Source organism: Prunus dulcis, chromosome 3, assembly GCF_902201215.1.
Source record: "Prunus dulcis chromosome 3, ALMONDv2, whole genome shotgun sequence".
Classification (NCBI taxonomy): Eukaryota; Viridiplantae; Streptophyta; class Magnoliopsida; order Rosales; family Rosaceae; genus Prunus; species Prunus dulcis.
Genome location: NC_047652.1, coordinates 15,554,285 through 15,567,460, shown reverse-complemented (window position 1 = coordinate 15,567,460; position 13,176 = coordinate 15,554,285). Strand labels below are relative to the sequence as shown.

General features: G+C 40.7%; 2 protein-coding genes across 4 annotated transcripts; both read right to left on the bottom strand.

Moving 5' to 3' along the window:
• Window positions 1–961: 961 nt before the first annotated feature.
• Window positions 962–1,735, bottom strand: LOC117621850. The gene is made up of 3 exons (XM_034352395.1): window positions 1,374–1,735; window positions 1,134–1,292; window positions 962–991 (listed from the first exon to the last, which is right to left on the bottom strand). Exons 1-3 carry the CDS (start codon window positions 1,647–1,649, stop codon window positions 962–964), a joined length of 465 nt encoding a protein of 154 aa, XP_034208286.1. The 5' UTR covers window positions 1,650–1,735.
• Window positions 1,736–6,200: 4,465 nt separating this feature from the next.
• Window positions 6,201–12,507, bottom strand: LOC117623177 (tRNA threonylcarbamoyladenosine dehydratase). Of its 3 annotated transcripts, none has more exons than XM_034354056.1 (11): window positions 12,224–12,507; window positions 12,087–12,130; window positions 11,885–11,960; window positions 11,299–11,446; window positions 10,303–10,515; window positions 9,210–9,344; window positions 8,685–8,819; window positions 8,238–8,453; window positions 7,300–7,424; window positions 7,114–7,171; window positions 6,201–6,503 (listed from the first exon to the last, which is right to left on the bottom strand). In XM_034354056.1, exons 1-11 carry the CDS (start codon window positions 12,313–12,315, stop codon window positions 6,393–6,395), a joined length of 1,353 nt encoding a protein of 450 aa, XP_034209947.1. In that variant the 5' UTR covers window positions 12,316–12,507; the 3' UTR covers window positions 6,201–6,392. The 3 variants fall into 3 exon arrangements, with proteins under 3 accessions (XP_034209947.1, XP_034209949.1, XP_034209948.1); XM_034354058.1 differs by having other exon boundaries at window positions 12,268–12,439; XM_034354057.1 differs by having other exon boundaries at window positions 11,885–12,002; window positions 12,224–12,291.
• Window positions 12,508–13,176: the final 669 nt, after the last annotated feature.

Here is a 13,176-nt window from a genome sequence, read left to right as displayed (position 1 = left end):
CTATGATATATTTGTGGAAGAACAGAGGCCATGGCAAGGATGAAGGGAGGGTATATCAGATTTCTTTTTAAATTTTTTTACAAATGTTTAACTTTTTATAAATATTTCAAAAATGGGTTTTTAAAACCTAAAATTTCCTTCTCCTAGTTATAGGTAAACATACCGTACGGTGCCCACCCCTAGTTGTAGGTAAGACATAATTAGTTTGAAGGGGAAAAGTCATATTGACTATAAATAAAACCCAATTTTGTAGTTACGAAATCCTAAACATACTTGAAACAAAACTCTAATATATCTAGGAAACCCTAACCCAACTAGACTTTGAAAGAGGCAACCAAAATTCCAGAGCGGAGATAGAGAATGTACAGCTTTTTTTTTTCTTTTTTCTTTTTTTAATTTTTTTAATTTTATTATTATAACCAAAAAAGGAAAATAAGATACGACAGAGGGTTGACATTATCATATTATGCAAAGCTTGGTGTTTAATTCTTTTTTAAAAATTATTATATGTGGGAAACATAGTGTCCACTATGCATTAATTTTTAGAAACATATAGTGTTTATACCATAATGAACCGAGCAGACCCAGCATCAAAGCGACTAGCACCAAGGCAGCCACGCCTTCTCCTGTGCCGAAGGAAGACACACTTCCGAGGTGCCAGACACCTGCCGAAGCTCCCAGCTGCCAAATCTAATCTCCAGGACACGTGTCGCCACCACAACGGCTTTGCACAAAGTCCCACATTGGAACTTTGTGCAAAGCTCCCACTTTCACTTCCCTATAAATAGGGAACAGTACCCAGGTAAAAAGGAGAACTATTCTCCCACTTTTACTGTTACTCTGCCAGAATTACTACCCATAACTGACTTAGGCATCGGAGAGCCTTCGGCCGGCACCACACCGGTGTCCGAAGCTTAACAATTGCTTCTCCCACTTTATCTTCTGCAGGTTTCTCACCAACCTACTTCACCAAGGGCCTCAGCCCTCTTCCCTGCTGAAGACCCAGCACATCTAATCACTAAGTTGGACTCAATATTGGCCGGGCCATTTTGAGCATCAACAGTTTGGCGCCGTCTGTGGGAAAACGACACTTGAATCCCCTCTTTCTCTATCAGCCCAGCTGGCTCCTCCACCTCCTTGGCCAGGGCCGCCTTTTGCACCAGTAGGGCGTTCTTCTCTCGGATGGCCTCCTGCGCCTCAGCTATCTTGCTCTTGGCCAGCTCATCCCGCCTCTTCAGCCTCTGGATCTCCTTGTCAGCCTTGGCCATGCTGACATACATCTCGCCAAAGGCCTGCAAAACAAAACAATGTCAGTCATTCCAAACAAGAATAATCCAACACAAATACACACAAAAAAGGGCCTAAACACTTACATAGGCCGAGGTGAGTATCGTCTTTTGGGCCCGGTCTATGAAGGAAGAGGCTGGGGTCCTCGCTAGAGCCTCAGGGTCGCTCTTCACGCCTTCCAGGAAGACGTTCACCAAAGGCACCTCCTGCCGGTGCATAGCCAGGTTCACTTCCTTCTTCTGCTGGCGTAGCCTGCAGAAGTCTACCTTCTCTACCCCTTCAGCGAACACGTCCTCCATGCCGAAGGGTAGCTTCGGCGGTGCCTGCAGATCAAAGGGCGGAAGTCTCGGCCCCGACCCCATCACATGCTGATGCGCCTCCTCTAAGGCTTTCCTCTTCCCCAGCACGTCCGCAACCCGACCCTCATCATCATCTCTGGGTCGTTTTCCAGCTCTCTTCTCAGCTTTCTTGGCCCGAGACTCCCTCAGCCGCTTCTGCATCTCGGCCTCATCAATATCTACGGCCACTTTCGTGCTCCCCCTTATGATGCCAGCCACTGTCAAAACAAACAAAACAATTATATTAGTCAAACTCACAAAGGTTCAGCACACAACCAAAAAGACAACCCAGGTACTTACTTCCTTGCAGCAGTCCGGACTCAAACAAATTCTTCTGAGTGACTAGGTTCCCGCACTCACGCTCAGTCTCTGATAGCTGCGCCCTCACCCACTCAACCTCGTCTTCTTTCTCCTTGGAGATTGGGCCCCACTTCACTGAACCTGCATCAAGAGTTAGAAACTACTTAGCCATTTACACTGGCACAGACAAAGTACAGAACCAAAATAGGAGCCAAAACAACACAATCAAGCATTAGACAATCTTAAGGGATGGGGCCAAGGACCTATAGACTGGAAGTGGGTAGGAATGTGCTGGACAACGCTCTTCCCTGGAGGACTCTCCCAGTCCCCATAGGCCATGCACCACCTGTTCCTCCAGGACTTTTGCGTTGTGGGCTTGTGTCCAATAAAATAGCCCCTCTCCCTCGCCTTTCGGCAATTAGCCTGTACCCAGCCAAAATTCCCCTGCTGCTTCGAAATGGAGTACAGGTACATGAACTGCTCAAACGTTGGCTCCCCTAACCCAGCCAACCACCAAGCTATATACACCCCATGAAGAAGAATCCAAAAGTTGGGATTATACTGCCCCGGTGCATACCCCAACTTGGCCAACATCATCTGCACCCACGGATGAAAGGGTAGTCTGAAGCCGTGCCGATACATATCTGTAAAAATCATCACGGAGCCATCCGAGGGATATCTGACTACATCAGCCTCAGTGGGTAACCTCAAGCCCACATAGGCTGGCACACAAAAATCTGTCCGCAGCTGGGCCAATTTCGCTTCTGTAAGCGTATTCCGCCTCGGCAACGGGACACCGACCCGAATGTCTAAACCCTTTGAAACCGAAGCCACGGCTATACCCACAGACCCTTATGGTGATGCCTGGTTGCTCGAACCCACCTCTTGCGTTTGAGGCAAGGCTAGAACCCGGTTTGCTATAGCCTCTAACTCTATATAATTTCTCTGCATCTCCCTATATGCAGCTGACCCAGAGTCTTCGGATGGCTCACCCCTCTCACCCCCAGGCCCTATCATCCTACTTTCTATAGTGCCTTCTACCAGACCCTCTGTCTCTGAACTCTCCTCTTCAGAACATATATATTGGCTGGGCTCTTCACTCTCCGTATCATCCCCACCAAAGGCAGGGGGGTCAGGACTTTCTCTATCAGAACTTTCAGACATCTACAATATGCAAAAACAAGGAAAATGAACTAATGCACATGCAGAGAGGATCGAACCACAACAACAGAAATTTGCCAAATCTTCATGCCAGGCAAGAATTCTACATGTTCATACATATGTTCAACGTGTTCATGATGTTCATGCTCATGTTCAATGTGTTCTTCCTAGCCTTCAACATGTTCATACAAAACAAGACATTTCAATTCAAAAGTTCAAGCGAAATAAGGTCTAACCTTGTTCGTAGCACAACGAAAGGATTGCCGGAAATCACCTCAGCCACAAGCACCACCACAAACTTCTCGCCGGAAATCGCCTCCTCTCCTTCAAATTCTCACAATTTTTCCCAACTCAACTCAAGTGTGGTGCCTTCACCATCCCAAGTTCCTATTAAATAGCCAACTAAGGGTACCACACCTCAATTCACGAGCAAACCCTAGCACCCTTTCATCTTTCCTCCTAAATCCCTTGTACCTACACACCATTTGAAATTCAATTTTCAAAATACACAAACAAAAACAAAAATTGAGGGAAATTTAGGGGCCTTGCCGAACGGCAAGGCCCGTGCAAAAACAAAATGGAGACCCCAAAATTTCAAGTGTGCTAATTTGTTTAAGGCTAAGCCCAAATTTGATCAAGGCACCCAAATACATTTCACAACATATATCATGGCTCGACATGCTGAACGGTAAGGCCCGGGCATCAAAAAAAAAATAAGGGGCTCACCTGCCTTGTGTTCGGCCCAAAACACTCCACACCCAGCTCGTGAAGACCACTCATCCAGCTCCAACAATTGCCGAGGCCGTGCTCCCCAGCCGAAGCAAACTGCACTAGCACCCTTCGAAACACATGCCGTGGCCAAGACCTGCCGAACGGCAAGGGCTAACCACTCGGAATTTTTGGAACAATATCCAATCTTGCACCAGCTGCCCAGCCGAAGCAAACTGCCATAGCACCCTTCGAAACACATGCCGTGGCCAAAACCTGCCGAACGGCAATTGCTAGCCACTCGGAATTTTTGGAACAATATCCAATCTTGCACCAGCTGCCCAATTCCCCTTGCCGAAGCCAAAATACCTAAGCCCACTAGAATCACCCTTGCCGAACGGCAAGGGTCTTCAAAATCGAACTCTCCACCCTTGCCTTGCCGAAGGCTATAATCTGTGCTGCTGTCTTGTTCGCCTAGCCTAGCATTTCCGAAGTCCCTTGCCGAACGGCAGCTCAACAACGCAGCTGCCGTGCCGCCAGCACTTCCTTGGACACCCCGAGGCTTTGCCAAGGCTTGCCGAAGTAACCTTGCCGAGGTAGCTTTGCCTAGACTTGCCGAAGTAGCTTTTGGGTTTAGGGTGCCGAATGGAACTTTGTTCTATTCCCAGACTGCCGAATGGAACCTGCGGAACGGCATATTGACTAATCCCCAATTTTTACTCCCTTCCTCCAAAACCCTACCTGCCGAAGCCCACCTCAAGCCCTTCTTACTTGCCGAAGGCCCAATCCAAGAAAGCCTTCAATCTCTCTCAAAATGGCCCGGCTATTCAAAAAAAAAAAAAAATGGAGCTAGAGCCTTGCCGAACGGCAAGGGCCATGGAGAAATTTTGGAGTCTTACACTTTCGAATGGCCCGGCTCCCTCGAAGGCCTAGCTCCTGAGCACCCAAAAAAAAAAAAGAAAAAAAAAAGAGAAAGCTAAACCCTTGCCGAACGGCAGGGCCACGGAAGAATTGGTTTCTCTCCAAAATTTTCAAAGGACCCGGCTCCCTCGAAGGTCTGGCTCCCCTACGGACCCAGCTCCCATCCTATCTGCAAAATGCCCAAGTATGCAGATACCCAGCTACCTTGTGTTGACGCAACTCCTAGCTTGCCAACTTGGGGGACTAGGGAGTGCCCTACGACTCCCAACGAAGCTGGAATGCTCGGTTACAATTACAAAACTCACAAGTTCTCAACCCAGAAGTTACTTCTCGACCGCGAACTTGGGGGACTACTGTTTACACCATAATGAACCGAGCAGACCCAGCATCAAAGCGACTAGCACCAAGGCAGCCACGCCTTCTCCCGTGCCGAAGGAAGACACACTTCCGAGGTGCCAGACACCTGCCGAAGCTCCCAAATGCCAAACCTAATCTCCAGGACACGTGTCGCCAGCACAACGGCTTGCACAAAGTCTCACATTGGAACTTTGTGCAAAGCTCCCACTTTCACTTCCCTATAAATAGGGAACAGTACCCAGGTAAAAAGGAGAACTATTCTCCCACTTTTACTGTTACTCTGCCAGAATTACTACCCATAACTGACTTAGGCATTCAGAGAGCGTTCGGCCGGCACCACACCGGTGTCCGAAGCTTAACGATTGCTTCTCCCACTTTATCTTCTGCAGGTTTCTCACCAACCTACTTCACCAAGGGCCTCAGCCCTCTTCCCTGCTGAAGACCCAGCACATCTAATCACTAAGTTGGACTTAATATTGGCCGGGCCATTTTGAGCATCAACATAGGTGAGTGATCCTCCGTTGGATTTATTGCACGGCTGCTGGAAAAAGCTCCTTTTTGATTATTTCATGCCTATCAAGTACATCTAAAGCATCTACAATGAGCTCCTTAGACTATCTTCGTAGACAAATTCCAGGAAGAAATTAGAAAAATACAACTTCAACCATACTCCCTATCCTTCTCCTTAGGGAGATTTTTATGAGCTCCTAAATCTAAAAATTACCCAAAAATTACTCCATACATAGCTTTTGTGTGTTTATAACTTATTTTTAACTGAAAAATATGGTGGAACTTAATTGTAGATGTTTTTACATACGGCTTTCTCTCAAACAAAAACAAAAGGAAAAAAGGTTGGGAAACTACAACTATCTTATTTTCCTCACTAGCATCCCGCTTAAAAGAAAAACTTCCACACTCAAGAAGTAATTGACATTTATAGTATCATGAAAGCTTATGATTGATTTCTCATATCCATGTTTTACATAAATTTCTATTTTTGTAGCCTTCTTCATGTTGTCCAAATTAAATTACACCAAAAATGAACCATGAAACTTCAAAAAGCTATATAAAATTTCCATATGGGACTTGAGCAATAATAATAATAAATGATCATCTGCCAATAGCGAATTATTGAATCTAATCTAACACAAGTAAAATGTAATGAAACTTATTCATGTAATGTTATATTGATAAAATATTAAATGTAACTCCTGAAGCTACACCATATAAACCAAGGATATGAGGAGGTGACACTGAACCCTCCTATCGATACACCTCTGAAAACAAAAACAAGAATGCAAAGGTTTAATATCAACCTTATTACAAGCCAAATTCTAGTTCAGCCCGCTTCAGAATAGATGTCACTCTAACAAAATATTCTGGTTCTCTTTCTTTAATATCCTCAAGCACCCTCGATTCATGTTCTTCTGCCTGAACAGTAGCAGCAGACCGCATTAGGAAACCCGAATCCAAGTAAAGAAAAAAGTAATTAAATGATGGTTTTAAATAAAATGGAGAAACATTTCTGCAAACTTAAACTTACATCAAAGACCTATTCACAAGATAAAACTTTATGTTATATACTTGTAACAATTGCTACACATAATTTGGCGTAAATGGGATATTTCAAGTATATTTTCCTTAAATTCCCATGGAAAAAATTCAGGTGATAAAATGAAGATTTATAAGACTAAAGGTTACAATGTTGATTCCCAATGAAACTCAAAATGAATTTGTCTCTATCTGGGAGGAAAGCAAATTTAAACTTCTATGTACTAATTGGAACCAAAAAGAAAATGCTAGTTTAAAGCTTCCTATAGTAATGCCAATATATTCAACCACTGAGTGCAGAACTCAACCTTTAGCATTCAGAAAGGATAGAACTTGATCTATGAAACTGTGACATGAACATAAAAATAATAAAATAAAACTATTGTAAGCAAAAGAAAATTAGCTTGCACTTGCATTTTCTCAAACAACAAAAGTAATCAATACACAGCTGGCTTCCAAGGTTTAACGAAGCACTGCTAATACACTATACCTCTTTAAATTTCAAAAGAATTAGGTTGGCCACAGATGCCGGCTTTTCCTGGTCCCACCTGGAAACAAATGGAAAAGAAGATCAATAACCTCAGTGATAAATAAGTCGATATAATATTTTAAAGATTTGTGAGATTCAAACAACCTAAAAGTTATATGTAATGGTAGTACAAGAGAAAATCCATACCTCACAAGCATCAACTCATTTACCGATCGCCACATACCACGCCCAACATCTTTAGCAAACGGTTCTCTTGCACTTCTTCCATGCCACAACTCTTTTACAACAAACATCACTTCCTCAACATCTACCTAATAAAATGGCAATGGGTAAACAGCATTACTAAGATGAGTTTTCTAAGACAATATGAACAATGAATTACAATATTATTGACAAGCAATCAGTTTTATTATTTTCTTTAGTCCGCATCGAGTAAAATTCGATGTTCTTAATTTGTGGTCACATAAACTGTAGCTAACCCACTGACTGATAATTGTACTTGGAATGGAAAAGAACATCAAAACATTACAAGGTCCAACAACCAAAAACAGAATTTTGGCATAAAATGTCAACTGTAACTTAGAAAAATGACTGGAAATACAATCCTAGTTCGTTCATTGTTCAATTTGAATGAAATATTAATGAGGATTACAAAGTATAACTGCAGCTGGCTAAATCTAAATAATGGAGATTCCAATGGTTAGAAGCTCCACAAACCATTTGGGATGGCTTCTTGAAATGTATGGGCTAATCACCGATGATCTTTGAAGGAAATTCATCATACGTTCCTAAAAGAAGAAAATGCTTGATTCCACCATAACTTAGATTCACTCTTGGAATCAATTGAGGGATGCATTCCTGTCTCTTCCATGCTGTTAAACCTATAGGTAGCTCTTAAATACTAAATTATTACCTAATATAATGAAAACCAGAAAAATGATATAAAAATTTAAAATCCAACAGCTCCACAACCCTAGTACAGATGAAGCAGTTAAGAACAAAACTTAAATCATCCCAATACAAAACATGAAAGAACTTAAAACAGATATAGCCATCCCCAAACAACCAACAGCGAAGTAACCTCAAGGGAGCAAATTTAAAATTTGAAGGAAACCTTTCCATACCTGGACTTGCAAGGCAGTGCCGTACAATGACTCCTCATGCTCAATAAGGCGTTGGTGAAGCATCCGGTAATGGTCAATATCCAAATTTACAATAGGTTCCGTTTGAACTTGCAATCCTGCCAGTTGTGTCAAAACATAGGAGGCCATGACCTGTCCAAATATTGCGGGGATGGTACCCAGAACAGGTATTATGCGAACCCTAAACCCCGGTAGTATCTGATATCATGGTAAGAGAACAGAATGTCAAACCACAGATTGTTAACCAGGGGAGTGAACAACTACTATGGAGCTCCATATGGTAATGTGGTTTCAGTGCAGAGAAAATTATAGAAGTTTTGAATTTCTTGACAACATTAAAGGGTGTACACGTCACAGATTAACAGCACTTGGAAGTCTGTATAATTCATTGAAAGTAACAAAACCTCCAAACTAAAAAAACATCATCACCTGATAATCTGAAGGGTTTTCTTCTTCTCCACTTGGTCCTTTAAATGGAAGAAGCTTTGCCTTAGGTTTCTCTAATGAAAATACAACAGTAATGCCACCTTCAATGCCATGATCCCTCCTCAAACGGTGTCTTACCTGGAAATTACAAACTCGATAAGGAGCTATAAGATCATTGCCAAGTATCCATCATTATCTGGAAAAATAGCATACTAGAATGTCTGAAAAAAGAAAATTACCCAACAAATAAATTAACATTTTTACTAATTAATATAAAATATGAAGTACAAGTTGAGGAACAACTGACTACTGCTACAAGAATTATACACACAATCATTTCGAAAAGACAAGAACATGAAAGGCTTTTGGGAAATACAGGCATCTAATAAAGGAACATTTTACTGCAAAAAATATAAAAATTAATATCCACTAAGAAAAAAACATATACCATTGTTTAGAAATAGCAAACTATTAAAAAAACATAAAATAAAATAAAAAACTGCAGTTAAAATAAGCTAAGATCATTACAGCTCGTGATAACGGGTCATTTGTTGATTGTCTTAAATCCGCAATGCGTATTCTGGTGGGGTCAGCTCTAGCACCAGCTCCTGTTGCCGATAGGACCTTCAAACCCCTACGTACACACGCAGCAAGAAGTGCCACCTATTACATATGTGGCAAATCAAGAATTTAGAGATGAACTTTCAGTTCTTAATGGGATACATTAATAATTTCTAATGATATAGGGTAAACAGAAAACAGTACTTCTTGGAAAAACAAGTACTGAAAAGATATCTGTCAACGCTTTCTCCAATGTGGGATGAATGTAGTCGGATTATAGTAGGATGTGAGTTCCAACCAATCGGTGAATTTTCACAGATTGATCAACACTCATGTCTTGCAACAATCTTGCAACAAACATCACGCCTTGAAGAAAAAATAAATATAATATTATTTATACATCTGCCAGTACACTTGCATTATTTTTAGATGCAGCTCAGTATATCCTCGCAAGTACAGCGCTTTCTAATGGACTATGGGATGCTGAGTTCATGAAAGAGAGCTGTACAGAATAACAAAAATATATAGCCAGAATAGAGGCACATAAAATGATGTGTCACCTAAAGCATAAATCAATCAAATCATCTGAGAAAGGTCCATTAGTTCTTATTTGCATATAAAGTCACACATACATGTCTGTTACATAGTGTGCGCAGGGGAAGGATATAATCTGCATCTATAAATTTAAGTGACCAAGCACTTGCCCACATTGCATAAATAGCAACACTTCAAATATCACAGACCCAGTTGGCAGCCAGACTTCTCCTCTAAGAGGACACCCCAAGTTCAAATCCACTACCCAAATGTCATAACTGATGGATGAAGTTAATTAAGTTATGGTCACTGTACTTTATCAAACTAAAAAGTAATGGACCTTGTCTCAAACTGATCTATAGACCATGGAAGATGTATGGAAAATGAAAGACAATACAGAGGACATTATAAATAGATATACTCTAAAAGTTTAGTAGTTATGTATTGTAAATGATAAATCTGAATTTAAAAAGTGGATAAAATAAAATGCTTCAGAAAAAATTTCAGTTTCAGGCGGAAGAGGTACCTTTGTATCAATGTTATCAATACAGTCTAAAACAAAATCAGGATGACCTGAAAGAATTTCCTCTTCTGTTGAAGCATCGTATAATAGAACTTTTGCTTCTATCTGGCACTCTGGGAATATTGACAAGAAATGCTCTTTCAGACACTGTGCTTTTGGGATACCAACATCTGCTCTTGTTGCAACAGCATGTCGATTGAGTGATGAAACTGAAACCTTATAATGAAATCAACATATAAGTAAAATTTCAGGCAGAAGTTAGTACAGTGCTTACAAGATTTGAAGAGATGGAGATTGGAGAGAAAGGAAGAAGGATGCTACACTAAAACTAGGGGCTGGACTCTTCTACGACATTTTATACAGATACTGTTCAAAGTAGACAGGAACCCACTTACAAATGTACGTTGTGGGTCTCACACAATAATATACACTCCCCTCCAAGCTGGAGAAAACAAGTCAACCATGTCTAGTCATAATATCATCAAGCTGATTGGACGGCTCATAAGAGGTGACAATATCATTTTATCACAACAAAAGGACTACATTCATGAAAGACTTGGTTACTATTAAAGAAAACGGTTGCCTATTAACATTCTCTAACAAAGTTATATCTTAAAATAATTGTCAAATATATCATGATTTGTGAGTTTAAAAGAGTTATTTTTCACATTTCAACCCCCTAACCATAAATTCCTGGCTTTCCTCCTGCTTACTCCTGTGCTGTGAAACAATGAAGCCTTTCTTGGAATGATCACTCTCAAAACAAAGAAAGTGGTGAAGACCCAAAATCCTTTGTATGTAAATGACAAGAAACTTAAACCTTCATATCAACAATACCAACATAATTATTCCCCAAAATTTTACGTTAAAGAAACAAAAATGACCTGAGCTAATTATCATAGAATTTGGGACATTATTAGGAGAGAAAAAGAGAATGAAACTTAACAAGCTACGCAAACCCAAAAAGATTAATAGAAGTCAAGTCATACACAGAGATACCTGATCAAAGTCCACAAGGAGGAGCTTGCCAATCCCTGATCGCAAAAGCATAGATGCAGCATGACTTCCAACTCCACCAAGACCAATGACCACAACATAGGATGCAGTCACTTTTTGTTGAGGCTCAAGTCCAAAGAATTGAATGTTCCTATGAAACCAAAAGATAGCACATATAACTAGTCAACCACATCAGAATATCCTACCTAATAAAGAAGTTTTCAAACATTCCACCCTCAACCTCACTCCAGAAACAGTCAGTTTGCACAAACACAGAAATAAATAAAAAAGATACATACTCATAATGTCATGATGCCTGTAGTCAATTTTCAATAGAAAAGGAAATGTAAATAAACAATCCACATTTTCCATTTTGACCTTGAAAAGAAAAACAAGATTTTTCTAACATTGACGCTGAGCACTTGTTTGGACCCACTCCGCTGTATTTTGCATGATCTGAATATATAAATGTTGTCTGCTATATATGTGGCATACATGTTGCTCTTAGTATTTTTCAAATTCCAGCTAACTATACCACGCTAGATTTTCGTATAATAAATTATTTTCCTCAGTGGTGAAGTATGTATACCTCTTTAATTGTTCAGAAACTATTTCATCACTTAGAAGGTCCAGACCAGCCATCCTACTATTTCCATTCCCAGTAACTGCACAACAATTTGCAGGTGTCTTTCATAAAAACCCTTTACCTATAACAACAATAAATAAATAAATAATAATAAAAACACTACAGATTTTGTTTCTCTGTAACTTGAGTCGGTTTGGTAACTTACTATTCAATTCAACTCCCTTTTCATCACATTGTTTCACAGTCCGTCTGCAAAAGAAGCAGATAAAGTTAACACCTTTCACCAGTTAGCATCAAACAATAGCATCATGTTCATATCAAAATCAAAAGCATGATCACCACCTTGCTCGAAGCTTCAATAGAAAGATGGTGGAAACAGAGCCTACCAGAGCTCCGGCTCCGAGCAATGCCAAGCACTTTGCTCTCTCCTCCATCTTTCGTCGCCCTCCGTCCCTCCCTCCAACTTTTTCTTCTTTTCTTTGATTTTCTCGGGCCCAAAACAACACAATCACCCAAACAGAGGCTTATTAGCCGCGAATGTAATAAGAGAGACTGAGATGAGGGTTTTCATTTTTCACACTGCGCTTGGCGGGGACAGGGTTTTAGTTTTAGACATTGCTCCTCTGGTGGTAACCGAGTTCACAGTGCTCTTCCACCCGACCCGACTTAAATGGGCTTCATTAGGTGCAAAACAGGCCCTTCTGATATGGGCTTTGCAAGTGATAAAGAAATTAATGTGCACTCGCAAATTTGTTATTGGAAAATGCTAGATAGACCACATTATTGTATTTTATTGTGCGCTATTTTTAAATAGAAGTGCAAACTATTTGCGTTGTTCGACCCTCTACTATTAGAAATAATGTGGTATCCCAACCAAAACTCCAAAAAAAAAAAAAAAAAAAAAAAGGTTTCAAATTTGGTACCTAAACTTTGGAAAAGTGTAAAATAATTGTTGCTTTTTCTAATTGGAATTAAGTGTAAGGGCTTGGTTTGTCAGATATGAGAAGCCATAACTTTATTAGGTGTACTAAATCTGATAGGAAAATCTGCTTGAAACTCGCACTATTGGGAAGAAATTGGGGGGAATGCATACGCAAGCCTAGTTGAAGCATGCTTATAAGGCTCAATCTGAAATCCAAGCCCAATCCAGAAAAGATAAAATAAATAAAAAGATGTTTTGGATCTTGGCCCAAAAGATTAGTAGGTTTGGGCTCTACACTCACGCTAAACACGCGGCGGCACATGTGTGGACCTCATTTGTGTCTCACTTATGCCACTAAAATGGAAGAAGGTCT

Coding starts and splice junctions, on each gene's coding strand:
- LOC117621850 (XM_034352395.1), bottom strand. CDS start 1,649: ATGGGGTCGGGGCCGAGACTTCCGCCCTTTGATCTGCAGGCACCGCCG. Junction 1,293..1,373: donor CGATACTCACCTCGGCCTAT/GTAAGTGTTTAG, acceptor TTTGTTTTGCAG/GCCTTTGGCGAGATGTATGT. Junction 992..1,133: donor AGGCGGCCCTGGCCAAGGAG/GTGGAGGAGCCA, acceptor GGTCTTCAGCAG/GGAAGAGGGCTGAGGCCCTT.
- LOC117623177 (XM_034354056.1), bottom strand. CDS start 12,315: ATGGAGGAGAGAGCAAAGTGCTTGGCATTGCTCGGAGCCGGAGCTCTG. Junction 11,447..11,884: donor GTTTCTGAACAATTAAAGAG/GTATACATACTT, acceptor TTGGTTTCATAG/GAACATTCAATTCTTTGGAC. Junction 9,345..10,302: donor TTGATAACATTGATACAAAG/GTACCTCTTCCG, acceptor CATATGTAATAG/GTGGCACTTCTTGCTGCGTG.